The sequence below is a fragment of the Penicillium cosmopolitanum genome (genome assembly GCF_028827165.1).
Source record: "Penicillium cosmopolitanum strain IBT 29677 chromosome Unknown utg000008l:1.0-4398992.0:1.0-4402845.0, whole genome shotgun sequence".
In the NCBI taxonomy this organism is placed as follows: Eukaryota; Fungi; Ascomycota; class Eurotiomycetes; order Eurotiales; family Aspergillaceae; genus Penicillium; species Penicillium cosmopolitanum.
This window is the reverse complement of record NW_026622678.1, coordinates 501640-527898: the sequence shown is the minus strand read 5'-3', so window position 1 is coordinate 527898 and position 26259 is coordinate 501640. Positions and strand designations below refer to the sequence as shown.

Below are 26259 nucleotides of genomic sequence, written 5' to 3'. Positions count from 1 at the left end.
TCTTTACTGCCGGATCCCCATTTTTACTCCTTATTTCTATCTTCTCACTGTCTTGGATATTACCGACACCTGTGGTCAAAACGTAACCACCCCGACCTTATCGTTTCCTCCGAAGCCGGCAGCTCTCCAGGTTCCCCCGCGGACCATCAGTAGGGAGCTGTACACACCATTCGCCTTGCACGAGCTGCATTATGCTTCCTTGAGCACAATAAGACCATACTAGTCACACTCAGCGGCAAACAAGCACCCCAAATTATACCAATGCTGCTCAAAGCAGCTCGGGCACCCTGTTGGCGCCCGGCGGCGCGGTTCGCACATCCGAGCTTCGCCGGACCGTCACCATGGACAAGACTCAATAAGACACAACTGCGCGCATTCACCTGCACCAGTCAATTGCGCAACAAGGTCCCCGATAGCAAGGACCTGCCCGCAGCGAAGAACAATCCCATCCCGACCCCCGCCCCGCCAGCGTCGCAACTCATCGATGCGAAAGCGATCGAGAAGCCAGATGGCACAGTGAAGGCCGTGGCCAAGAAAGACTTGCTGAGCGAGTCGACAAAAGCCACCAAAGAACAACGGAAGGCGGACTGGGCGATTTTGCGCGAAATGGCCAAATACCTCTGGCCGAAGGTATGACTTTTGATGGCACGTGCCTGGTTGGAAATGGAAGTATTGACCCCATGTTAGGATGATTGGGGCACGAAGCTTCGTGTGGGATCAGCATTATCACTGCTCATAGGAGCTAAGGTATGTCTGATTGCTAATATTTCTTTTTTATTCTTTATATATGCTGATCGATCTAGATCCTCAACGTCGAGGTTCCTTTCTACTTCAAGAGTATCGTGGATTCCATGAATGTGGACTTTGCTGCCATTGGTGGAACTGCTTATACTGTTGCAGGTTCCATGATCATTGCTTGTATGGGCTTACTGCCAAGTGGAAAACGATGTTCCTCGTAACTGACTTGTCTAGATGGCGTAACCCGTATTAGTGCAACTCTATTTCAAGAACTTCGCAACGCAGTCTTTGCCAGCGTTGCGCGAAAAGCCATTCGCAAGGTTGCCGGAAATGTCTTTGATCACTTATTACGATTGGACCTCGGCTTTCACCTCTCGCGTCAGACTGGTGGTTTGACTCGGGCGATTGATCGCGGAACCAAGGGTATCAGCTTCTTGCTAACCTCCATGGTCTTCCATGTCGTTCCCACAGCGCTTGAAATATCGCTCGTGTGTGGTATTCTGGTATGGCCTTTCATTCTCTATCTCACTACTCACCAGAGATCATCTCCTCATGCCTTCTTCTAGACGTACCAATATGGCGCCAAGTTTGCGGCCATTACGGTCTCAACTATGCTTGCATATACAGCCTTCACAATTACCACAACTGCCTGGCGAACCAAATTCCGACGCCAGGCCAATGCAGCTGACAATCGCGGGGCAACGGTTGCCGTCGACTCGCTCATCAACTACGAAGCTGTCAAGTACTTCAATAATGAGAAGTTCGAAGTTGCTCGATACGATAAGGCATTAAAAAACTACGAAGATGCATCAATCAAGGTGACAACCTCCTTGGCCTTCCTCAACTCAGGTCAAAACATGATCTTCTCTAGTGCACTGGCCGGCATGATGTACCTTGCCGCTGACGGAGTCGCGACTGGTGCTCTGACGGTCGGTGACCTGGTTATGGTCAATCAGCTCGTCTTCCAGCTATCTGTGCCCCTTAACTTTCTAGGATCTGTCTACCGTGAACTGCGCCAGTCTCTGCTGGACATGGAGACGCTGTTCAACCTACAAAAGGTCAATGTGACAATCCAGGAGAAGCCTGACGCAAAGCCCCTGGCATTGAAGCGCGGCGGCGAGATCCGCTTCGAGAACGTCACTTTCGGCTACCACCCAGATCGCCCGATCCTGAAAAACGCCAATTTTACGATTCCGGCCGGGGCAAAGTTCGCAATTGTTGGACCCAGCGGCTGCGGCAAGTCAACTATCCTGCGACTGTTATTCCGCTTCTACGACACTCAGTCGGGGCGAATTCTTATTGACGGACAGGATATTCGCGACGTATCACTTGACAGCCTCCGGAAGGCGATTGGCGTGGTGCCCAAAGACACCCCGTTATTTAATGATACCATTGCGCACAATATTCGATATGGACGGATCGATGCTTCAGACGCGGAGGTTCGGCAGGCGGCCGAACGTGCGCGCATCCACCAGTTGATAGAGCGATTGCCCGACGGGTATCAGACCGCGGTGGGTGAACGCGGGATGATGATCTCGGGCGGCGAGAAACAACGACTAGCGATTTCACGATTGCTGCTCAAAGACCCCCAGCTACTATTCTTCGATGAAGCGGTAAGTTTTCGTGTGATCAGAACCGAGGAGGATGCGTAATTCGTGGAAGTGTGGCTGACCAGCCACCGTAATTGGTGGGAACATCTAGACTTCGGCCCTGGACACCTATACGGAGCAGGCTCTGCTACAGAACATCAACAGCATTCTGCGCGAGAAGAGTCGGACGAGTGTGTTTGTAGCGCACCGGCTCCGCACAATCTATGACAGCGACCAGATTCTGGTGCTCAAGGACGGAGAAGTGGTGGAGATCGGATCGCACCGCGAGCTTCTCGAGCTTGATGGCGTGTATGCGGAACTGTGGAACGGTACGCTCAGACCCCTTCTTGATTAAAACCCTAAGCCCGAAGTTGTTTAGGGCGACGCTGACGCACATATAGCGCAGGAACTGTTAGCGCAGGAGGAGTAGGATGAAACGTTGGCGGGGGAGGGGGGGCCTAGAACATACAGTAGAAACAAACAGGATGAGATGTACTTTCTGTCTCGTTCAGGCACGGAAGAAGTGGGCCGTGAGTGGGAATGAATATAACATGGAACTTGAAATAGAAACAGTGGCGAATAGATAGGATGAATATCCGTACTCCATCGAGCTGTCATGTACTCGGTCCTATTGTATGGACTCTCCACGCCAAGCCGTCCCTCCCCACTTCCCCCTTTCTCCTGCGATTCTCGACCTTCCATCTTCAAGTCCCTCTTCTTTTCTTCTTTCTACTGCATCTCACGTTCTTTTTTCGGGTCTAACCCCATTCCACTCTTTTCTTTTCTGAATTTCTTTGAACTTAAACCCGGGGAAGATATTCCAATTTAATCCCGCTCTACCTCTCCTTACCTCCCAACCTCCTTGTGGCACCCGCAGAAAAAGTCCCGCTTCCCTCGTGTCTCCCCCTCTCCCCCCTCCTTTCCTGCATTGAACTGGTATGAAATGACCCGACCCATTGATTCAATTACCCTACCATCGCTGGAATGTCACTAATCCATGGTTAGTCTAGTGACGTGGTGTTGAACTTCCGTCCGTTGCCGGCCACCACAGCTCTATTCCCTGCTCTGCATGTGGGAACGATCGTCCGACTTGCATTTATAGGAGCAACAACGAGAACAACGCATTATCGCCAGCAATTCCCGGCGATTCTAGTGACTCACGAGCGAGAATAAGATATATCCTTATTCAACCAAAACACACAAAACCACCGTCGTAATGGGTCTGATCGATAAGCTTCAAGCAAGTACGTGCACGCGACACCCACACACCCACCCACACCCTTCCAGAGAAAAGAAACAAACATGCAATCAATGCACAATGGGACGATAAGCTAACCCCTCGCCTTCTAGAGCTCGAGCTCTACCGTCTCGAACAGCGCTACGCCCGCCGCAAGCACCGCAGCACTTTCTCCACCGGAGCTCAATACGTTGATGGCGAGTATGTTTACTCCAATGGCACCAATTCCCCGACCGGCAGCACCGTCTCCAAACACTCAACAGGGAGCTGGCGACCATCCGGCTGGGGCTCAAATGATTCACGCATGCGGTGAGGATGAGGAGGAATGAATACTTCCTCCCCGTCGCTGTTGATGAATTCTGTCTCGCTTCGCTTTGCCCCGGCGCCGTTGGAACTTTGACTACTCTTCTTTCTGCATTAGCCATTTTCTTCTTTCACCTGCTCGACCTGTTTTGCTTTCCTTTCCTTTCCTCCATTATGTTCTGTTCTGTTCGGCTTCGGCCCTCTTCTCGACTTCGCGTGATGTCCCTGCGAAGATGAGCACGACGACCTCGATCCCCCCTTTTTCTGCACTTTGGCGCCATTTTTTCCCCGCCTGTGCATATGATGTTGGCGATTTCGATTCCTAAAAGTTGGGATTTCGTTTGACCTAGACCTTTCTTCTTGCGTTGTGGGATGGCTTCTCGATGTACTTTGATGCCTCCTGCTTCCGAGCACTTTTCTCTCTTCGCTTCTACTGTCTATGCTTTTACCTGCATTTGATTTCTTCACTGTCCATATAGCCTTTCCAAAGTTCATCTCGACTATTGAATCGAATCGAATCGAATCGAATCCTTGATTCATTTTCGGAACTGCTCCTAGTATCTTGGTAGAAACATTCTATCTACATCTGCACTTAAACTGATACATGACAATTCAAGTATACTATGAACGGAAGGAAAGCAAGAGAGAAAAAAAAAAAAACCAAGAAAGCTATTCTGCTGGGCTGCTTGCCAGCGCAGATGATGAGGGGTATTTGCTAAAACCACTGCTATGCGCAAGACGTAAAGTAAACAATTGATCCTGCCGTCTCATTTCTTTGACTTGCGACTTCCGATCCCTAAACGGCCCAGGTTCGGAAGACTTGACTTATGCTTATGTCCTGATCCAAGCAAAGACGACGAATTGCTGACTTTCGGTTCAAGCGCACGGCCTCCACCACTACCACCCGCCACACCTAGGCCTGCGACTCCCACGCCGGGACCCATAGCCCCAGAACCTCCGACCATGCCTCGGGGGATGTCTGGAAGACCCGTCCGATCTCTGCTACGGTCTGCAGTCGCAGCCGAGAGAGCGGCAGTAAGGGACGGGTTATGTAGAGAATCGGTTGCATCGAGTGACTGGTGTTGCGAGGCCTGGGCTCGGCGCGTTCGTTCTTGGACAAATTTGAATTTGTCGAGGAGCTCGACCCAACGGATACCGTTCTCGTCGCGAGTTTTCAGACGGCTGCCGCCGGGACGGTCGTACGTTGATGATGATGGCCCTGCTTGCGCGGTGCTAGGAGGTAGTGTGAGCTTTGTAATTTCATTTTTAGACATGAGGGACGAGATGCCGTACCTGCGGGGTGCAGCGTGGAGGAATCCTATATTGCTGACGCTATTCAGGCGATTCTTCAATGCAGCGAAAGCTGAGCTTTGGGGGAGGAGCATGAGGACACCGTAAAGACATTTGTACAGGTATGGGTATTTTTCTGGCTCAAGAAGCTGGAGGCGAAGATCTGGTAGAATTACTCGTTAGTATTGGTCATAGTTTCGGATGAAAGGTGCGTACATGTGAAGACCGGTGACTCGAGGAGTTGCACCAGTTTGTCGATCTGAATCAACATATTGACAGTCATTTCTAACTCAGCGCTGAAGATCAGTTAGCATAGGGACTCTGGGAATACGGCAGGGTGTAAAGCAACGTACAAGATCTGGAGGAGATTATAAGCCTGCTCATAGGCTTGCGCGAGAAGGCAGAGTGAAAATGTAGAGACAGCGTTATGGCACCAGGATCTGAAGAGGGCAACGAAGAACATTTGTCCCTCCTGTGTTTATGTTAGTTTCGATCGAGAGCAGGAGGAATCCAAGAGTTGGCGTACTTTTGAGTCAAGATTTCGTAATCTTTTTCGCATGTCTGATAGCTCTGGAGCAGTGATGAGATTGTTGTTCAGATTTTGCACCATGATACTAGCAAATTCAATATCCTAATAACCGTGAGTAGATAATCCTTGTAGTTCGATCAAAGAAATTACCTCTTCTTTTTCAAGACAATCGGCTAGTGTCCGATAAATCCGTTCAGGGCTTAGATTAAGACACAGTTGTCGAATAATCAGATTCCCACGGACCTCCAACAGATGTCGGTCGGTGGAGAAGAGCTGCAATAGGTTGACCATGAAAGACGCAAAGTAGTTATCCTCGCTGTTTCTCGAAATCTGAGACAGAAGCTGCAGGTCTTTGGTTACAACTGCTTCTGCAGGATCGGAAAGGGTCTTCAAGAGGGCTGGGAATGTTCCATCATTAAACGCAACCACCTTTCGCGGGGCCTTGCGATGTAACATAATGAGCCATGAGAGCGCAGCTACTCGAGTGGCTTCATTCTCGTTCAGAAATTGCAATGTGAGTGAGTTGACAGCTGCAGCATAGTCAAGATCAACGGGTGGCACTGGGGTAGAAACAATACTACTACGAGGGGTGGCAGCTCTAGAAGTCTCTGTCGTCGATCTTCTGGCATCGATGCTCGCGATTTCTGAAGGTTTTCGTTCCACGCTTTCTTTGCTAGGCGCGGTTGAAGGCACCCTGGAGGAAGGCTGAGGCACATCATCCGCCGCATCATCAGAGAGTGAATAGATGTATTCAAGAAGGGATTTGTTGACACGATTGGCTGCCTGCCGCACTTGATCCGAGCCGCTTGACATGGCCGGGAGCACCTGGGTTAAAAGCCGTGGTACAAATGGTAGAATGTCCTCGGGGCTAATCTCGAAAAAGGCGTCGATCCACCTGAGTGCAGTAAGTTGCATTTCTTCGTCTATCGATATGAATATGGTTAGGTTCAACTTATTCTGGAAGAAACAGCAAGGAATGATAAATACCGTATGATGTGTCGACAAAGCTGACCAGGATATCCAAAATCTTAGGGTGGTCAATCTGTACGTCCTGCCCTGGAATCCAGTCTCCGTCAACTTGTATTATTTCGTCATCAAAGAGAGATCCGGACTCGGAGTCATCCACCGCAATGTCGTTTTTATCGGCAGCATCGGTCTCAGTCTTGGCGCTAAAGCTCATTGAGTCACTCGTCACGGAGCGTCTGCGGCTCTCCTGATCTTTGCGGCTCTCCGCAATACCTTTCTTCAGTCTTGTGATTCTTTTGATCTCCGATAGGAATCGGTCAAGGAGCCCTTGCGTAGCAACATTGACGTCTTTGTTCGGGCCCCCGAGGAATTTCACCAATCCTTCCAGGAATTCAGGCAGATATGTAACCAGCTCCAGATCAGGAATCGTATCCAACAGGGTGAGCCAAGAAACCAAGAAGTTGCGAGTGTATGGCCCGATCACGTGGATTCGCTCTTTGAGCAGAGGAATGAACTTTGCGAGAGAGAATGCTGTAGGGAGTTCGGTTTCGTCGAGATCGGTTGGGTCTTCCTTCTCAGATATCTGTAGTACCGAGACATATGAAGCTGCCGATTCAGCCACGATATCCTTCACGAGGCGGTCCAGTAGCTCAGCCCCATTCTTGACTGAGAGCTCTGAATCGGAGGCAAGCTGGGACGAATATCAGCAGCAGTAATGGGGTAGCAACATAGGTGTATCCGATGTCATCTCACCTTCGCCAGAGCGTCGAATATATCGTTGAAAAAGAGAAGTATCTCTCCCTTGGCCACCTTGGCGATGTTGTACATGCTCTCGCAAGCGTAATATCTAACCCGCGCATCTTGATCGGAGAAGCAAGCGAGGACGGGTGGTACGATTTCTCTCAAATAGGGTGCCACTCCTTCCTGGATCCGTATATCAGCCTCGTTCACCCAATTTCCTTCTAGTTGTGTTGACTCACCGATCCCAAGGCGATGGAGGCAGCTGCCAATCCGATTAGACCGCCATTTCGGGCATGGGGTTGGTGTACGGCGTAAGCATAGTCGTGACAGAGTTGTTCGACGATTCTGGCAATTTTCTCGTGCTCTCCTCGGAAGACAGCATCTCGGACGATTTTCTCTAGCCTGCAAAAAGAGCTGCGCATTAGCGGTGTGCGTGCCACGAGTGAGCGTTTTGAGCCCTCATGAAGCTCTAACTAACGTACTCAAGAGCCCCTTGTTTTCGTTTATCGTATAGCTTATCGTTCAGCAGCCGCTGGATTGATTGATCCATTGCTTCAACGGGCGGAGAATGCTGTCCCGAGCTCCGATTAGGCAATGGTCATGGCGGAGAGGTTCGCGTTCGGGATGGGGGGGGGCGAGCTTGTGGTAGGGTCGATCTGCGGAAAGGCTGGTAAGGAGATTCACTTTGAGGAGCTCCGACACGTTAGAAGCTTGACAAGGCAGGAAAGCTACCAGTGGGGGAAGTGGAAGATGCGTTGTCAACGCGGAGTCAGGGAGGAGTCCAAGCGTGCTGCTGACCATACGTCACACACTCACCGCAGGTCTGGGCTCGGCCCGATGCTCTCTACTACTGGGACAGTGCTTGTACCAGTATTATACCAGCATAGCCTGGCCCATACAGGAGAGAAACAAATGAACTGACAGAGTGCCTTTAGAGGTTTAAGAATTCTAAATTATTATTCTACTTTTTTGATGGCTAGATGGGTGGTATTATGGATGTCGGAATGCTGCAAACTAGCAAACGGATAAGAACAAACGAGATACCAGTAAGTAGTTCACATTAAAAAATAGCGAATTTAGGTAGTGAAATTAAAGAAAGAACTCGTCAAAGTCATGAAACTCTGATAGTAAAATATTTCTCTCAGCGTACTCCTGAAAGTAGCTCGCGGACAAGGACATCTTTCTTCAAGTTCGTCTGCTTTACAGACACCTCAGATAACCACTAATTTTTCACGGAAAAGGTATCAACAATACATATACACAAGCAGATTGGCAGGCTCCAAATGATGAGTCCAAATTACAGGCAAGTATGGTTGCAGGTGCAGTTGCACCCATAGTGGCTCCTCATGTAAATCCTGCAGCCGAGTAACAGGCCTTCACGATACCTGCACATCCTGCCTGGCAGATACCGTATCCCGATAGGCTACCTGATACAACAGAACTCAAGACCAGCAGGGGTGTGACAATATTCAGCGATACCTTCATCTTTCGGTTTTATGATAGTTAAACAATAGGCCAGGTAAATTTTGAAGTTTGTATGATAAGATTGGTGGGTCAATTTGGTAATGAGTCGGATGGCACAATGAAGATTGAGAAAGCTAACTCTAGCCAGACACAAGTATTTATAGTTGCTTGATCCCTCCACTAACAAATACAAAGACGAAAGTTTTGAAAGGGACAGCGCTTCGTAAGCCAGTCACAAATTTACCAGGAGAACTATCAAAGGTTTATTCGAGTGACGCATTTGATTAGTGTCAACTATCGACCTAGCTCGCAGTAGTCTCTGAGACTGTAAAAGTAAGTACACGTCCAGAGCCACATCCAATTCCGATCCTCTCTGGCAGGATAGCCGAGCACTCAATATGATACCCTGGAGGTAACCTGAGCTGTCTTTTCCCGTTGGAGGTTATCCATGAATCTTCTCGGTCAATTCCATATGTCATCAGATTTGTTGAAGAAAGCACAGAATCAAGATCAAGAGTCTCGGACTCAGCACCGTACTCTGGCCAAGTAATAGGATTTGTTGAAGCGCCATCTTGTAAGACCGCTTCCACGCATTTCTCGCTAGAGAGATCCCAGAACTTTATCTGGTGGTCTTTCGATACCGATGCAAGCTTAGTCCCGTCCTCTGACCAGACCACAGACCTTATATTGTTGCTCTCATCCATGAGTGTTTGTGTACGATCTCCAGTGACAACGTTCCAAATCACGATAGCATTGTATCCAGCCGCAAACGCAATCCTGGTGCCATCCTTTGACCAAGCCACTGAATGGACATCGCCGATACGGTTCTGCATATATCCTCCAGTGCAGGTATCCCAAACAATGACAGTGCCATCCTCTGAAACGGATACAAGCTTGGTTTTGTCCGCTGACCAGGCAATCTTATTGACCCTTTGGCTATGACCTAGAAGAGGCTGTTCCCTTCGGTCTCCTGCAACGTCCCATACCTTGATTGTTTTGTCGCGGGAAGCAGATGCAAGCCTAGTCCCGTTCTTTGACCAGGCTACTGACCAGACCTGATGGCTATGACCCTCAAGTCTAGACAGACATTTTCCAGTTACACTGTCCCATATTCTGATCGTTTCGCCATCGGCACCTGCGAGTCTGCCATCTGGCGACCAGGAAAGAGACCGGATTAAATTGCTTTGGCCTTGGACCCGAGCGGTGCAGCGACCACTCTTAGTTTCCCAGATTTTGATGATGTTTTCTTTTGAAGCCGATGCAAGTCTCTGGGAATCCTGTGACCAAGCAAGGGCATAGACCCATCGCTATGACCTCCAGGCGCCAGCTTGCATTTACGATCGGCCGTATCCCAGATCTTCAATGTTCCATCCCTTGCACCAGACGCAATTCTGCCATCATGAGACCAGGCCAGTGTAAACACTCCTCGGTGGGTGCCTTTGAATGGGACTGACGGCTGATGTCGAGTAACAGAAACGGCAGGGCGAACCCAGATTGATCCATCTTCGACGGCAAATGCAAGCGTCCCTTGAGAAGACCAAGACGCTACTTTGAATAGCTCAATTGTATCTTTGAAGCTCAAAATAGGTTCCCATAGTGGCCGATCGCCATCTTTGAGCGGCGGAAGGTTGTAGTCTTCGGTTGTGTTCCATGTCTCGATTCTTCCGTCGCCCAAGACTAAGCCAAGCTTTGAATCTCGTAGCCATCCCAGAGATGAGATAGACCATCCATTTCCACGGAATGTTGAAAGACAGTCACTTGTGGATATGTCCCACATTTTCACAGTCCCATCAAATGATGCCGATGCAAGTATATTGTTCGACGCCCATGAAACTGCTTGAACGGACTGCTTGTGGCTCTCAAGGGTCAGCAGACATGAATTCCAGTCATCCTCCATCATTGGTTTTGTTTTGATCCAGTTGGGCTCTTCTGTGATGAACTGGTTGCGCGTAATGCTTCGAGTTGGGCTGAAAACCAGCGCAGAAGCATAAGCCTGTAACGGGCTTTCCTCGATCGTAGGCTTGTGGTGCTGTATAAATCGATATGCGTCTCGCGTGCGATCTATTAGTGAAGTTGATGCTCCCCACGCCTAATAATTGTAAGCTTGAATCTCCGAGATCGTTTGTTTTACTAACCGTAACCAGTTTCTCAAGCTTTAACATCCAGAAGACTCCGGCCGACATGCTTCTGAGGAGACTGAGAGCCTCAATCCAGTGAAGATAGTCTCTTTGTAAGAACATGTCCAATATACCGTCCTCTTCGAAATCTACTTCTCTGGGATCTGCACAAAGGTGGTCCCCCCAGTATACACATGCATATCGCACTGGGCCCAGGGGGTCGTGACTTTTATCCTTGACATTGTCAATTAGATAACCTGGATCCTTGAGATTATATATGTCGCGCCTCAATGTCACGGCAATTGCTTGGAGAGACCTCGACAAAGCATGATCGTGGCTTTTCAGCCCGTCTGGGAAGATCTCAGGTAGGCCGTCCTTCTGCAAGTAATCTTTGGCCGATTGATGCACGAAACGAACTGTGCTTCCTCTGCGAATGATCAGAAAAGAGCTACATTCATTAACCAGCCTCGTTGTCTCCTTCTTCGTGGGCGAAGGTAAGTCTGCCAGCTAGGCTAATTCCTCCAAGTTAACAGGTCGGCGCACAAGTGAGGTAACCGACAAAATCTGCTTGCAGAGTTCATAGTCCGCTGGTCTTAAATTTACCAATCGTTCCATCTGACGCTCGTAAACGGATATCAGGTCAGATGGAAATTCTGGCAAAAGCTTATCGATTTCGCGAGTTGAGACTTTTTCTAGTTGCTTGCACACCAATTCGACCCATAGAAAAGTACCATCTGCATTCTTATACAGGTGTTCGAGAACATTCCCCCAAATCTTTGCCCTCGATGTCGCTATCCTTAGCCAATCTTTGGACTTTGTGGTCAATGAAGGAGTTGATGGCTTTCAAAACATGCTTCTCGTTTTCTTCCAGGGATAGAGGTAACGCGAATTCACCTAGACCCCTTTCAATCTTCGACAAATTACGACTTGAAACAAGCCATTTAACCCATGGCTTTGCTTTTAACTGGGTGTTAATCAGGTCAATGAGCTTGTCCCTACCTTCGATACATTCATCAAGCCCATCGATGATCAAGCAAGTTGTTCGAAGCTGGGGGTCGTCGAGAATTGCCTGAAAGACCCCGCGCAATGCCCACCATTCATTGCGGCCATGCATGCGATCTTTCGTAAATTCCCCAAGGGATGAGACAAGTGACGGTTGTGCTTTCACAAACATGCGCAGCAGCCCTCGCAAAACTGATGATGCAGTTGAAATCCGCTCATCTGTCTCCTGGCAGAAAAAATAAACGAGATTGCTTGTGTTCCAAGATGACTTGGACAGCTCATGGATCACTCCACAGAGAAGCATTGTCTTTCCCTTGCCAGGATCACCCTTGACCCAGAGAAACTGGGTTTGGTCATTGTAAAGCCATTACTGGAATTCTGGAGTTCCGAGTATCCAATCCGTAGTGCCTTGAAGTATAAATCCTTTCTCTTCTTCAATGCGATCCTTCTCATCACTAGGGTCGCTCGTCTGCAGTGCTTCGAGAAATTTCTGTTTCTCGTTATCCTTTGCATACATGACAAGCTGTTGAACTCCCTCGCGAATATTCTCGAGTTTCCCACAAGATTCATCGGCTGTCTTGCGGATATTTTTGAGATGGTTGAACTTGACAGGAATAGTACTGTTTCCAGTTTTGAGCCAAGTTCCTGCTGTTCATTTTTGACAAGTCTCAGCTTTCTGTCCCATTCGTCATAATTTATCACAGCCCTGAAATAATTTTTAACTCCATGGCAATAGAACCATAAGATGCTCTGTATCTGGAACTCGGTGACCATTTTGTAGAAACCAGCCACACGCCCGAACAAGTCTTCATCCAAGGCAGTCCGTTTTTGATCTTGTAGTAGGAGGGGCTCCATCGCACCATAGTAACTCATTTGGGATATCACATAGGCAAGCCCCTCGCGGTTGGCTGCCTCAACAGCGCTCGGGTTTTTGAAGAGTGGAAGAACCAGAGAGATACCTGCCACGACGGCAGGGGCGTATGGAACATCCTTGATCGCGCCTTTGACATATGTCTGGGCAGCCTCAATGCCTTCTGCGATTCCTCCCATGGCATCTTGTAAGATGACTTTGTGTCCTAGAATACTCATGCTGGCTTTCTCATCCTCGACGTGTTTCAACCCGCGCTCCCTTGCTTCCGCCATCTTTTTCTGGCGATCGAGTCTATCACCTTGGGGGATAAGATTCTCCATGTTATCAAGGTCATCGTATGAAGGCGATGATGGATTCGAATCATCTATCAAATAATGTATTAGCCAGGCCCAAGCAGAAGCAAAGCAAAATAAAAGATGCTGGATGATTTACGGACCTAACACCCTAGACAGAAGCTTCTCATATTGCAAGACCAGCTTAGGTTGCTCTTTTTTCAGAGTGTCATAGGCTTGGTCCCATAGAGAAACATGGTCAACTTCTTCAGCTCGGCCCTTCTCCACAGAATTGTCACTTTCCGGTGCAAGCCCTATCTGTGAGCCGGTTGTACCCAGATCACCTATTGGCGGTTGCGGTCCAGTTTCTATCAGGGTCGTACTAGATGAGATCTGAGAGCCGGTCTGAGCGGGTGGATTTTCTAGCGAGAGTCAATATTAATTTCGAATTTATGTACAGTCGGGCAAGATGCTCAAGATCGCCTCGAGCAACCTGTACATCTTTGCGGTCGGTCACGTACGGCTTGCAACATCGAGAGAGGACGATAGATCCTGGGATTCATCGTTTTCCAACTTCTTGAAATTACCCAGCTGATGGTATGGGGTGGTCGCCGGTGGTGCATTGGGTAGCAAACAGATGTAAGTCACAAAAGTACGAGAGCTCCCTCAATCACCAAAATGCCCGCCGGCGGGAGTCATCATCCATGGATGTACTTACTCTGCACACTATCAAGCTTCATGGATAGAGATCGACCTGGAAATCTTCAATGAGAATATAAAAGGGCAGCCAGAAGCCTATAACCGACACTCGTGTGATATAACAGGTGTGGCCTAGTTCGAATAACTACCTCGAGACCAAAGCCTGGGTATCAAATGTCGAATCATTATGAAATGATAATCGGCACGTTTAACCATGTTCTTGACCGACAGTGCATATGTACATACGAGTACATGGGGTCAGGAGAAATCTCCATATGGCAAGTGATCTGCTTTTGCATCGGACCCACTATTCAGCTGGAGCTTTGAGAACAGAGAGCTCTAATAAGATGACCGCATAGAATTCCCGTCTTAATATCTTGTCGCCCACGTTTATTCTCGGCTACACCGGAATCGCCCTCAAGGTCCAACGGTCAACAAACATAGACTAAAGAGAAAGAAACAGAGGATTCCGTTAAGTAAAACCTGGTCCATCACATCCGAAAAGACCTCCAAATTCTCCAGATTGCATAAGGTATACCCAATCCATTTGGTTCGAATCGAACCAGTTAGATCCAGTCATTGGATCTAAATTTCCCCCTATTGAAGTCCCCGGCATATTGAATGTGCTTTCGAGTCCAGATGACGACCCAATACCTGCCTGCGACTCGATGATAGTTGAACCAGAAACTTCCGTATTGGCAGTATCCGCACTTCTATTCACAACTTCGGGGTTCTTGCCTTTCAACCTAGAAGCCAACCTTTGACGCAGCACAGTAACCAGTTTCGGGGGCTCACTTGCTCTGCCCAGTTGAAGCTCAGCTTGTTCTCGGGATATCCACGCTTTAAGGAGCGCATGGCCAAACGCCATATGCATCGGGCTCTCAAGATTATGATAAAGCCCCCGATGCTCATGATTGTTGCAGATTGCTTGCCATGCACGCTCACAAAGCTCGCCGCTCGTTCGGTGAACTAGCTCGCTGGAAAGAAAAATGTATCCTGGAAATGGGATTTGGAGCTGGGTGTACCATTGGAAGCCTCGGAGGTTGTCGCTGGTATGAATTGCATCATCATATTCCAGCATTTCGATGGCCTTCAGAAAGGTACTGTCACGCTCTTTTTCGCTCAAGCTAGATGTGGGAACTCCTCGGCACATAAACTCAACCACATGGAGCCTGCAAAGCCCAACTTTGGTTGCCAGCATAGTAAGCCGCTGGATGGGAATTTCAGGGTTGCAGTGTTTTATGAAAGTAAAATCAAAGTAAGAGTCATAATCCTCCGCATCAGGAGGTGACATGTGATGGGAATCTTGCTGGCCTGTATGTGGTGACTTTGTAGAGGGCGCTTGGGCGGAATGTGTTACCTTCGTGTTGAGTGGTTTAGGACGAATACTGTCTGGAACAGATGCCAGGGTAAGTTCGATTCGCGTTAGACCAAAAGACATCTCTGTAAATCCAGTAGACGGCCGTGGGGCGTCTTTTGAATTTGGGTGCAGATCACTGTCGTTAACATTTGAAGGGAGTTGACACTCCGACCCACAAGATGACAGAGCTGTGATGGGGGAACCTGTCATCTCCGCAATCCGTTTATCGAGGGTAACTAATTGCCACCAGGTTCGCCTCCGCTGCTCTGCTTCAAATGGGGAGAGGCCAAATTTGGCGCTGTCCCGATGCAAACCAAGTCTCGTAGCTATCCGTACAGCAATCCCAATCAAGCAGAAAAGCGAACGCGGATCAACATTGCGTCCTACGCCGAGCTAGGGTGAATTATGATCAGTATATGAAATATGAGTAACATATTGGTAATTCATCATACTTACCAGACACAATAGGAAGGCCTGCAATACCATTAGGTCGTTTGATCTCATAAATCCAGCATTGACCAATGCTTGCTGAGATGCTTGATAATATCGATCGAGAACAGTGGACTTGGGTTCTCCGAGGGTACTTTGAACCTCCTCATCTGTCATTGACTTCACAGCGATCAGATATACGCTGAACATCAAAGCCTCGAGGGGTCTTGGTATTTTAGTCAAGTTTACCCCAGCTCCCACAATCTGAGCTTGCAAATTAGGGGCGTGGCATATCTTCAAGAGGGGATTGACATTGTCAAGATACATCTGCCATAGCTGGAATATCTGAATTGCAGAAGGGTGAAGATGGGTAATTGGAGTTGGTGCCCCACCTACCATGAAGGGGAAAGTATCGAAGTCGCTAAACATCGTATCAAAAGCGTGATGGATAGTTGGTTGGTCTTGCTCCTCGTCGGTTGACACTTCCAGCAAATCATCGGTTGATCGATATTCGTCATAATATGCGAACCACTTCTGATATCTGCTTTATTGTGAGAATAAGCTTGATTTTAATATGGCGATTGGGCAGTTTAATTGGCCGACCTTCGTTCGTTTCCATGGCCTCTGGGTATTTGGTTAGGGATACTGTCCCCAGGTGAACCCTGGGAAGGCTTTATGCTCCTAGAGCCCTGTCGCTCAATATTCTTATCTTGATCGTCAAAAGCAGAATCAAAGGAGACACCATTCTGAGTCATTAGTGTCTCATATTTCCGAAGTCGCTCCAGCAAATCCCGCTCATGGAGGTTCTTCCTCCTCCTCCTTGCTAGCTGTGGGGGCGCAACTTTACACTCGACCTGGGATCGAACACAGTTTGCGCATGGCTTTTGCTGGTCACAGCGGACTTTGCGTTGCTGGCAGACAATGCATGAATGTCCTCGAGTCAAGCTCATTGCAGCCACTGCTTTTCATATATGCTGGGTCAAATATCAGTGACAGGGAGCAGATAGCAGTAAATTCGGGGGAGGTGAAGTTGGCTCGGTCCCGAGTTGCCCTTCGGTCCCGACCCGCCACTAGCCCGACCGAACAAATCAAGGCATCCGTTGGCCATCCGTTGGCCATCGACAGAACGAGGAGATCCACAAATTTCTGAAACTAATGGGGTGCAGATGATGTACAGGGCATAGTCGTGGGCCATAAATAGTGAAAGTGAATAGAAATATGGAATTGAGATTGCTATAGTACAATCACCAAGATCATCGAGGGTAGGCCAGGGCTTATGACTTGATAAAGTGCACTTGCTCGCTCATAACGAATCAACCAAAATTCAGATTGAACGCTCGAAAGTTGAGACGCGGAATCAATGCACGCTGAAAATAAACGTATCCAATAATCGCTATCCTAGGCCGCTAGCAAAATATCCCAATAAGCGCCTTGCGTGGAAATCATAATGCGCCAAAATCCCACTTCGAGATATTATCAGTGACTAATGTACTGGAAGACGGCCGAAACGTCCCTCTCGCCAACCTCTTGTCGTATCAATAGATCTTGGATCTGGTTCAGCGGCCCCTTTTCACCATCGTTAACGAAATGGTTCCACGAGCTCGTATCTCCGTAGAGCATGGCTGGCGCTTTGATGTACTGGGTACCGTCAGGTCGGCACCGTTTGCATTTGAATGTGTCGTGTGTATCACTGCGTGTCTCGGGCTTGAATTGGAACAGCTCTCGTAAGGATTCAAGGGAAAAGTGGCGTTCCACGTCTTCCGCTGCATCCACAACACAAGATGACAATGACTGTTTGTGGGACTGTCGTTGGAAAATCTTCTCTTCGATGGACCCAGTCGCGATGAAGCGGTAGACAAAACAGTCTTTCTTTTGTCCATCACGCCACACACGAGCCAAAGCCTGCTGGTCAGCAGCTGGATTCCAATCTGGGTCAAAGAGAACCAGTCGGTTGGCACCAATCAAGTTGAGGCCACATCCACCAGCCTTGCTGCTCAGGAGGAAAACAAATTCGGGGCCTTCCGGATCATTGAACTTGTCAACCAGCTTCGATCGCTTCTTAATGTTCATGGTACCATCCAATCGCAAGCAGCCATAGGCGCGTGAGCGACACAACTTCTCAAAAAGGTCCAATGTTTGAGTGTAGTTACTGATGAGAACAATCTTGTCGTTGGTGTCTTGTCTGATTCGAGCGAGCATACGGTCAAGGACCATCATTTTTCCAGAGTACCAACTCTTAACCTCTCTATCGCGACCTCGGGCGTCGGGTGGGGTGAAGTCGTCTGGGTATGCGTCTTCGCATCCAGGGAGATCGTTTGCCAAGTCGAGAAGATCAGGGTGGTTGCAAAGCTTCTTCAAAATTCCGATTGCTTTCAAAGGTTGACTGCCTTTTCCTCGGAGAAGGCTTCGGATTTCCGGACTCTGGATAAAGTGATTGTAGAGATCCAGCTGGAACGGAGCCATATTACAGAAAACGACATGCTCGTATTTGACAGGCAAGTATTTTGATAGAATGTCGTTGCTTCGTCGAATGATGAATTTGTTAACAATGGTGGAAAGTTCGAGTAAGCGCTCATCGCCTAGCTTTTTATCCGAGTCAGTGCCCGCAGCATCACGACCTCGGAGAATTGGCAGTTCAAATCGTTTCCGAAATTCATTTTGCGAGCCCAGTAAGTTAGGATTGGCGAAATGGAGCAGGGCAAAGTATTCAGACAGATCGTTCTGAATAGGTGTTCCAGAAAGAATAACGCGACGACTGACACTGAGACTGTTCAAAGCCACCCATGTCAAGCTTTCCTTATTCTTGAGTCGATGTCCCTCGTCGCAAAGAAGTAGACCGATCGGGTGGTCCTTTAAGCAATCCACGTACATGCGGAGGGTCTCATAGGATACGATCAGGACGGGACGAACAATTCCGCGGCCCGATGCTATTGCCCATTGCTTGACTTGGAGAGTGAGCTCTGCTTTGGAAGCCTTGCCATCTATGGCGAAGGGAGTGGTTGCATCTTTCCCCAGCCATTTTCCTAGTTCGTTGGCCCAGTTCCCGACCAGACTGGAAGGGCAAGCAATGACACATTTTTGGATCGTTGTTCTCCCAGCCTCGGGGTCCTGCTTAAGCAATGTCCACATCAAAGAAATGCATTGGAGCTGAAAAATTAGCGTTAAACCTCACCATCAAATTCCATGATCACTTACTGTCTTTCCCAGCCCCATGCCATCAGCCATAATACATCCATTCGCGTTCCTATCAATCAGCCCAGTTGTACATCTATACAGAAACTGCCAGTCCCGCCACATTAGTTTCTGAATTTCACGAGACGGACATTGATTGACATTACCTTCACACCCTCGATCTGATGTGGTCGCAAAACCTTTGCAAGTCGCGGGTCAATCACGACAGGCACTTTTGGCCTATCTTCAACCTTTTTCTTCAGACCAAGAATATCTGCCAAACTTTTATGTACCAGGGGCTCGTCCAATTCCGGCGGCGCATCTGCTTCCGTTGGCCCTTCCTGCTCTTTTGGTTGAGGCTCTTCGGCGATATCATCAATAGTTGGGTCATAGAGAACGATGGCAAATTCACCACTTGGGTCGTGCAGTGGCTTGGCAATAAAAGTCGCACCTGTCCGGAGACCCAACGTCGGTGCAGGGCGATCGGGATTGTAGCCTTCCGTATTTCTGTCTATGAATGGGATTCGGAATCGTGTTCTAAAAGCCGCATCTTTATCCTTGGGCTTAAAGACCGGGAATCGATTCACCTCCCGTGTCGCCAAAGCGAGTCGGTCGTCGTTTGTGTATGGCTTCTCCGCTCCCTCTTCGGCGCTGCCGTCGGCATTGGCATAGTTGACCTTTCGTCTCTTCCTTGTTGGTTTCTCTGAAACTCTTGTCGGTGTTGCTGATCCGGGGCACTTGAATGGTTTGGCTAGGCGATCAACAGCATTCACGGATTTGGGCTGCAATGGTGTCTTTACGCCGCCATCGGCACCGGGTGGACGCGGGCGATACCTGGGCAGTTTGTTAACAAGGACTCCATACGACTCGAGGGGTCAGAACAAAGATCGCACATAATGTTGAACCTCCAAGTTAACGTTCCCAGGTCGTTTATCAACCCCTCTGTACACTCCTCTTTCTTTGTTGTTGTTGAAATCCGAAGTTGTAACTTGTTGCCCTCACGCGCCTGCCTCGCGTCTGCCTGCTCCGCCAAACTGCCGCGTTATCACGTGATCCTCTACCACCCCGCCATTGGCAACCAGATTCACATGGGTGCCCGCAAGCGATGGAGTTTCACACTTCTCGATCAGTGAAGGATGTCGGATTTCTGGGCAGGCTACCTTAGTGGTGCGCTTGGAATTGTCATCGGAAATCCTCTCGACGTAATTAAGGTGCGGCTGCAGGCCGGCAATCGCACAGATGCATCTACTACGTCACATCTGAGCCGATTCGAGAAGGCGAGCTCCCTCGTTCGAGGTTCGTGCTGCCATTGAGTTGCGTAGTTGAATAGCCCGTGTACTAATTCGTTTTATCAAGGTGCGGCCGCTCCGATTCTAGGATATGGAGCGCTTAATGCTATCCTTTTTGTGGCTTACAACCGTACATTGAAGTCGATTGATAGCTCCATCACTGACACGACCAACCCAGATGGTGTGTCATTGTCCAAAATCTGGATCGCTGGTGCCGTTGGTGGCATGGCCAGCTGGACTGTGTCCTCGCCAACCGAGTTCATTAAGTGCCGTGCGCAATTGGACTCCCGGCCGGAGGTATCGTCCTGGACCGTTGTCAAGGACATATATCGCCACCGTGGGTGGAGGGGTCTGTATTATGGCGGATCCATCACTGGTGCGCGAGACGCAATTGGTTACGGATTCTAGTAAGTTATGCACTACCTGATGATCCTCCCCGCATCCTATCACTTGATATCTATATTTATATGTACATCACTGCAAATGACTATACTACCACTACTAGTAGATATATATACTGACTGACCTGGCAGTTTTTGGTCTTACGAATTATGCAAACGATTGATGACAACCGAGAATGAAAGTTCCAATCAAGCTACACTCAAGGTGCTTCTTTGCGGTGGCATTGCAGGCATTGTCACCTGGGGCTCGGTCTTTCCGCTGGACATGGTGAAGACGAGACTGCAGGCGCAAACTATGCATGACCATGTGGGGGAGGCGGCGGAGGGACGTGCTCTACTTGGACGTTCTCGGCGGACCTTGAACTCATTTCAGATTGCACGGGAAGTTTACCGAGCCGAGGGAGTGCGCGCTTTCTATCGGGGGCTCGGGATCTGCAGTATCAGAGCATTTATTGTGAATGCAGTACAGGTATGTTTTCTTTCGACTTTGCCCATTCCAGACCGAGACAATTGACCATTAATAATCGGGTAGTGGGCGGCCTACGAGTGGTTGATGAAGGCTCTGAGCAGTCCGGGGGTGGCCCATGGGGTGCCAGCCGAGGGTGGAATCTAGGGCATTGTCTAAGAGTCTAACAGTGTGGCTAATGTGTACATAGAGTGGGATTGGCCAAGACAAGTAGATATACCGAAACACCCTTTCTGGTTAGAGCTCCTATTTGGTATTGAGGGATTTCTATTGGAATTACTCCGGGGTACTGGTGGTAAGGGGTAAATTTCGCCCTGATGCCGCATTGCCCGGGTGGATGTGCCGATGACCGGTGGCTTTGTGCGATGCCGCAAACCGGCAGAACGGACATCCGGCGACTTTCGGCTATAAAAAAAATTGTTTCACGTGAGCTCCACCGCCTTGCAGCTGTAGGTTCGTGAATATCCGAAGGTCAAAAGTCGTGGTCGTCGTTAATGCGCTGTTTTTGTCGAAAGGAAGGCGATCTAATTGAGGAGAGCGCGATGCTGGGAATCTCGACATCTATGCTTGTTGTAGTTCAAGACCCGAATCAAGCAGCCATCTCCATCTTGTCGGCCTTGTCGGCCGCATTGTCTGCCCGCTTGATGTGACCCCTCCAATTTTCGACGACACCCAGACCAACGGCGGCTTCGGCGAGTTCCTGGCTGTGAGGTTCTTCTTGAAGGAGGCGGACTCTAAAAAGAATTGGATGGTTAGCAGAGTAACTTGCGACGGCGGAAAAAGTGATTTGCGACTCACCTGCGCTTGTGGTTTTTGCCCTTGGTGTGCGCCTTCAAATTATAGTCGCTCTCGAACCATTTGGAGCACTCGACACAAAAGTGTTGACCGAGTCCAGGCAGATCCTCTGGATCCTTGCTCGCCTTGTACTGTGCGAGATGGCGCGCCGAGTCGACGTCGGCGATAACCTGGTCATAGTCTCTGTTGGGAGTCAATATGCAGATCTCAAATTTTTTTCCTCTAAATTCACTTCTGGAAATTTTCAAAATTCCCGCCCTCTCTCCTCCTCCCCGTAACCCAATGGTGAATGCCACGTACCTGGTGCGACGCTTAGTCTTGATTTTGCGGAGAGCACCCATCTTGATGTCCGATCGCTGAACTAGTGGTATCAAAACGATGGAAGATAGAGAAAAAAAGATATCACCGATTTCCGGAGGGATATGGGGCGGAGTGGAGAGCGGACAACCTTGGCCTGGAAGAGTAAATTGCGCTGACCAGCGTGGGTCAGCGGGCTGCTTGAAACAGGCGGGCGGTGATTGGTCGGCAACCCAGCGGCAAGCCCGTTCGGCACGCCTCGGCTGCTCGTCACCGGTTTACCTCTTTACCTTTCCCCCCCCCCGTATTTTATGACGTTTGCATGTTGTCGGTCCGGAAATGTACACTACGAGTACGGAATACTAGTAACAGAACATAGTTTCGTGTCTAGTTATACTTTCACCCGTGTAGGAATGACCGCATCCAGCATCGGTTATTTGTTTAGGGAGGTGATTTCGATAAATAAAGAATTGATTTATAGTCACATTTACTCCGTAGTGTCCCCCATTGATGGGCATCTAATAATGGGCCTGATGGGGCAGAGGACCACAGAGACCACATGTCCCCCCAATCCATGTGCATCCGAACGGGTGAACGGGGTTCAGGCCGAGTTCAGTGTCCGCATGTTAATGAAACCTGCCCGTGCACAGCGCTTTGCCCTTGGCCCGAAACTCCCTTGGTCCAACCTTGGACGACTCCCTGTAATTGTAAATCCTGTGATTGGTGAGGGTTTCTGCCGCCGTCACATGCCGCGTATTGCCATTACCGACCTCATTCGAGATGGCCTCCTCGATCAAAGTGAGTATGGTAAGGGGTCAAGCACCTTAGAATAGGATGAATAGATAGCTGTTGAGCTGCGCATCCTAATGAAGTAGAGATACCGAATTCCTATTTGAAAATTTACTCGCAAGTTGGTCATGTCTCAGGCCGAGCATCGCAGAGCTGGGGCTCTGGCTCTGGCCGTGCCTTAACTTGCCGCATCCGAACGGGCCAAACGGAGTTTCAATACGGTATGGTATCGCCATGGTAACGGCGGTTACGGCTCTTCGGTCCCAGTCTCTCATCGCCCACTCAAAACCACCAAGCTTTCCTTTTCGATTTTCATTTTTCCCTTCTTCCTCTTCCACTATCCACTCTCTTTTACTACCACAGGTGAAGGTGGTCGTACCTAGAGCTATTCATCATGATCTCCACCCGCCTCGCGCGTGCCGGTGCGCTGGTACGTATCTCACCCTGCATACTTCCTCCAATTTCTCATTGCCGAGGCTGGGCGATGCGCTTGCTTCGTCCACGTCAATCGGGGCCTCTCAATGAGAGACCGCCGAGGGCGATATTCGAACCGAATTTCAGTGAATGAAAATGCTAACATGATGATTATCTAGGCCTCCAAGTCCCGTGTTGTAAGCACTGTCTCTCCCGGCGCAGCAATCGTCCGCATCGCAATACGGCCTGGGTCGGCACGATGACGATGATGACGACAATGGCGATGATACATCCTTGCAGTGACTAACCTTCACCTTTTCTAGCTTTTCGGGGCTCGGGGCTACGCTACCGTTGACCCTCTCGACAAGAAGGTCGAGATGACCAACTCTGAAACTGTGAGTGGCCCGGCCCACTGAGCCTTTCATCGAATAGCTCCAAGACAATCGGAAAAAACAGCCACTAATGACGATTTGAACTATAGGGTAACTACATCAACTACAAGTATGATCTTCACCTGCTCAACACAACTTTTGAACAAAAATTTGAAAAATTGAAAATTTCGTCATGGAATTGACAGCTAACCTGTTTGCGCCCGCTTTAGGAAGATGTCCGAGAACCTGAAGGTCGTCCGCGATCGTCTGCAGCACCCTCTGACCTACTCCGAGAAGGTCATCTACTCTCACCTTGACGACCCCCACAACCAGGACATTGAGCGTGGTGTTTCTTACCTGAAGCTCCGTCCCGACCGTGTTGCTTGCCAGGATGCCACCGCCCAGATGGCCATTCTCCAGTTCATGTCCGCTGGCATGCCCTCCGTCCAGACCCCCACCACCGTCCACTGTGACCACTTGATTGAGGCCCAGGTTGGTGGCGAGAAGGATCTTGCTCGTGCCAACGACATCAACAAGGAGGTCTACGACTTCCTGTCTTCCTCCACCGCCAAGTACAACATCGGTTTCTGGAAGCCCGGTTCCGGTATTATTCACCAGATCGTCCTGGAGAACTACGCTTTCCCCGGTGGTCTGATGATCGGTACTGACTCTCACACTCCCAACGCTGGTGGTCTCGGTATGGCCGCCATCGGTGTCGGTGGTGCTGACGCTGTCGACGTTATGGCTGGTCTCCCTTGGGAGCTGAAGGCCCCCAAGGTTATTGGTGTCCGCCTCACTGGCAAGATGTCCGGCTGGACTACCCCCAAGGATATCATTCTGAAGGTTGCTGGTCTCCTGACCGTCAAGGGTGGTACTGGTGCCATTATCGAGTACCACGGTCCTGGTGTTGACTCCCTGTCCTGCACTGGTATGGGTACCATCTGTAACATGGGTGCTGAGATCGGTGCTACCACCTCTATCTTCCCCTTCAACGACCGCATGTACGACTACCTTAAGGCCACCAAGCGTCAGCACATTGGTGACTTCTCTCGCGAGTACGCCAAGGACCTCCGTGAGGACGACGGTGCCCGCTACGATCAGATCATCGAGATTGACCTCAACACCCTCGAGCCCTACATCAACGGTCCCTTCACCCCCGATCTGGCCACCCCTCTGTCCAAGTTCAAGGAGGCCGTTAAGGAGAACAAGTGGCCCGAGGAGCTTAAGGTTGGTCTGATTGGTTCTTGCACCAACTCCTCCTACGAGGATATGTCCCACGCTGCCTCCATTGCTCGTGATGCTCTGGACCATGGCCTGAAGTCCAAGTCCATCTTCACCATCACCCCCGGTTCCGAGCAGATTCGCGCTACCATTGCCCGTGATGGTCAGCTCCAGACCATGGAGGAGTACGGTGGTGTCATCCTGGCCAACGCCTGTGGCCCTTGCATTGGTCAGTGGGACCGTAAGGACATCAAGAAGGGTGAGGCCAACTCCATCATCTCCTCCTACAACCGTAACTTCACTGGCCGTAACGACGCCAACCCCGCCACCCACGCTTTCGTCGCCTCCCCCGACATTGTCGTCGCTATGACCGTTGCTGGTACCCTGAACTTCAACCCTATGACCGACAAGCTCAAGGACAAGGATGGCAACGAGTTCATGCTCAAGGAGCCCACCGGTGAGGGTCTCCCCAGCCGCGGCTACGACCCCGGTATGGACACCTACCAGGCTCCCCCTGCCAACCGCGAGTCCATCAACGTCGCTGTTTCCCCCAACAGTGATCGTCTGCAGATCCTGGCTGGTTTCCCTGCCTGGGACAAGAAGGATGCTGAGAACATCCCCATCCTGATCAAGTGCCAGGGCAAGACCACCACTGATCACATCTCCATGGCCGGCCCCTGGTTGAAGTACCGTGGTCACCTGGACAACATCTCCAACAACATGCTGATCGGTGCCATCAACGAGGAGAACGGTGAGGCCAACAAGGTCAAGAACGCCTTCACTGGCGCCTACGACGCTGTCCCTGCCACTGCCCGTGACTACAAGGCCCGTGGCGTCAAGTGGGTTGTCATCGGTGACTGGAACTACGGTGAGGGTTCTTCCCGTGAGCACGCCGCTCTGGAGCCCCGTCACCTCGGCGGTCTCGCCATCATCACCCGCTCCTTCGCTCGTATCCACGAGACCAACCTGAAGAAGCAGGGTATGCTGCCCCTGACCTTCTCCGACCCCGCCGACTACGACAAGATCAAGCCCGAGGACAAGGTTGATCTGCTCTGCACCCAGCTTGAGGTCGGCAAGCCTATGACCCTCCGCGTCCACCCCGCTGCCGGTGGCGCTGCCTTCGACGTCTCCCTCAGCCACACTTTCAACGAGCCCCAAATCGAGTGGTTCGTCGACGGTTCCGCCCTGAACACCATGGCTCGCAAGTCCGCCAACTAAATAGACTCATCTACCTTTATGATGTCTACTTCGCCCCCGTTATTTCGGGAGCCCCGAGGGGATCCTGTGTAAACTATGTTCTCTTGTGACTTTGAGCGAGCCAGAGAGCAAAGTGACATTGCCCTGGGGATAATTATCAGGGCTGTCGCTGTGTGTGTGCGTTTGTCCCTTTTTTGAGCCGGGTACGAGGAGTTGCGCTCTGGGAAAAATTTTTATGATC

At 49.9% G+C, this 26259-nt stretch overlaps 12 protein-coding genes across 12 annotated transcripts; 5 read left to right on the top strand and 7 right to left on the bottom strand.

Annotated features, from left to right (window-relative positions):
* Positions 1 to 261: 261 nt before the first annotated feature.
* Positions 262 to 2757, top strand: atm1 (ATP-binding cassette Fe/S cluster precursor transporter ATM1; the record flags this gene model as incomplete). Its single annotated transcript, XM_056631378.1, has 7 exons — positions 262 to 630; positions 688 to 747; positions 804 to 918; positions 973 to 1241; positions 1305 to 2351; positions 2440 to 2656; positions 2729 to 2757. The coding sequence occupies 7 exons, from the start codon at positions 262 to 264 to the stop codon at positions 2755 to 2757; spliced, it is 2106 nt and encodes a 701-aa protein (XP_056486929.1).
* Positions 2758 to 3543: 786 nt separating this feature from the next.
* Positions 3544 to 3877, top strand: N7509_006740 (uncharacterized protein; the record flags this gene model as incomplete). The annotated part of the gene is made up of 2 exons (XM_056631377.1): positions 3544 to 3571; positions 3678 to 3877. The coding sequence occupies 2 exons, from the start codon at positions 3544 to 3546 to the stop codon at positions 3875 to 3877; spliced, it is 228 nt and encodes a 75-aa protein (XP_056486928.1).
* A 757-nt stretch (positions 3878 to 4634) lies between these two features.
* N7509_006739 (VAC14 family protein) lies at positions 4635 to 7943 on the bottom strand (the record flags this gene model as incomplete). The annotated part of the gene is made up of 9 exons (XM_056631376.1): positions 4635 to 5320; positions 5374 to 5453; positions 5511 to 5629; positions 5684 to 5788; positions 5837 to 6609; positions 6674 to 7343; positions 7406 to 7576; positions 7633 to 7795; positions 7876 to 7943. The coding sequence occupies 9 exons, from the start codon at positions 7941 to 7943 to the stop codon at positions 4635 to 4637; spliced, it is 2835 nt and encodes a 944-aa protein (XP_056486927.1).
* A 694-nt stretch (positions 7944 to 8637) lies between these two features.
* Positions 8638 to 8878, bottom strand: N7509_006738 (uncharacterized protein; the record flags this gene model as incomplete). The annotated part of the gene is made up of 2 exons (XM_056631375.1): positions 8638 to 8748; positions 8774 to 8878. 2 exons carry the CDS (start codon positions 8876 to 8878, stop codon positions 8638 to 8640), a joined length of 216 nt encoding a protein of 71 aa, XP_056486926.1.
* Positions 8879 to 9159: 281 nt separating this feature from the next.
* N7509_006737 (WD40 repeat domain-containing protein) lies at positions 9160 to 11040 on the bottom strand (the record flags this gene model as incomplete). The annotated part of the gene is made up of 3 exons (XM_056631374.1): positions 9160 to 9934; positions 10159 to 10946; positions 10993 to 11040. The coding sequence occupies 3 exons, from the start codon at positions 11038 to 11040 to the stop codon at positions 9160 to 9162; spliced, it is 1611 nt and encodes a 536-aa protein (XP_056486925.1).
* A 1303-nt stretch (positions 11041 to 12343) lies between these two features.
* N7509_006736 (uncharacterized protein) lies at positions 12344 to 13859 on the bottom strand (the record flags this gene model as incomplete). Its single annotated transcript, XM_056631373.1, has 4 exons — positions 12344 to 12596; positions 12716 to 13211; positions 13284 to 13541; positions 13838 to 13859. 4 exons carry the CDS (start codon positions 13857 to 13859, stop codon positions 12344 to 12346), a joined length of 1029 nt encoding a protein of 342 aa, XP_056486924.1.
* Positions 13860 to 14290: 431 nt separating this feature from the next.
* N7509_006735 (uncharacterized protein) lies at positions 14291 to 16557 on the bottom strand (the record flags this gene model as incomplete). Its single annotated transcript, XM_056631372.1, has 3 exons — positions 14291 to 15571; positions 15635 to 16148; positions 16211 to 16557. The coding sequence occupies 3 exons, from the start codon at positions 16555 to 16557 to the stop codon at positions 14291 to 14293; spliced, it is 2142 nt and encodes a 713-aa protein (XP_056486923.1).
* Positions 16558 to 17083: 526 nt separating this feature from the next.
* N7509_006734 (DNA-dependent ATPase RAD54) lies at positions 17084 to 19850 on the bottom strand (the record flags this gene model as incomplete). The annotated part of the gene is made up of 4 exons (XM_056631371.1): positions 17084 to 18754; positions 18803 to 18886; positions 18946 to 19612; positions 19840 to 19850. 4 exons carry the CDS (start codon positions 19848 to 19850, stop codon positions 17084 to 17086), a joined length of 2433 nt encoding a protein of 810 aa, XP_056486922.1.
* Positions 19851 to 19914: 64 nt separating this feature from the next.
* Positions 19915 to 21081, top strand: N7509_006733 (uncharacterized protein; the record flags this gene model as incomplete). Its single annotated transcript, XM_056631370.1, has 4 exons — positions 19915 to 20074; positions 20135 to 20474; positions 20601 to 20937; positions 21001 to 21081. 4 exons carry the CDS (start codon positions 19915 to 19917, stop codon positions 21079 to 21081), a joined length of 918 nt encoding a protein of 305 aa, XP_056486921.1.
* A 442-nt stretch (positions 21082 to 21523) lies between these two features.
* N7509_006732 (putative C2H2 finger domain protein) lies at positions 21524 to 22070 on the bottom strand (the record flags this gene model as incomplete). Its single annotated transcript, XM_056631369.1, has 3 exons — positions 21524 to 21668; positions 21733 to 21963; positions 22030 to 22070. 3 exons carry the CDS (start codon positions 22068 to 22070, stop codon positions 21524 to 21526), a joined length of 417 nt encoding a protein of 138 aa, XP_056486920.1.
* Positions 22071 to 22550: 480 nt separating this feature from the next.
* N7509_006731 (uncharacterized protein) lies at positions 22551 to 22901 on the top strand (the record flags this gene model as incomplete). The annotated part of the gene is made up of 2 exons (XM_056631368.1): positions 22551 to 22824; positions 22873 to 22901. The coding sequence occupies 2 exons, from the start codon at positions 22551 to 22553 to the stop codon at positions 22899 to 22901; spliced, it is 303 nt and encodes a 100-aa protein (XP_056486919.1).
* Positions 22902 to 23209: 308 nt separating this feature from the next.
* On the top strand, positions 23210 to 26039 carry acoA (aconitate hydratase ACO1; the record flags this gene model as incomplete). The annotated part of the gene is made up of 5 exons (XM_056631367.1): positions 23210 to 23245; positions 23409 to 23426; positions 23553 to 23624; positions 23711 to 23730; positions 23831 to 26039. The coding sequence occupies 5 exons, from the start codon at positions 23210 to 23212 to the stop codon at positions 26037 to 26039; spliced, it is 2355 nt and encodes a 784-aa protein (XP_056486918.1).
* Between the last annotated feature and the right edge of the window lie 220 nt (positions 26040 to 26259).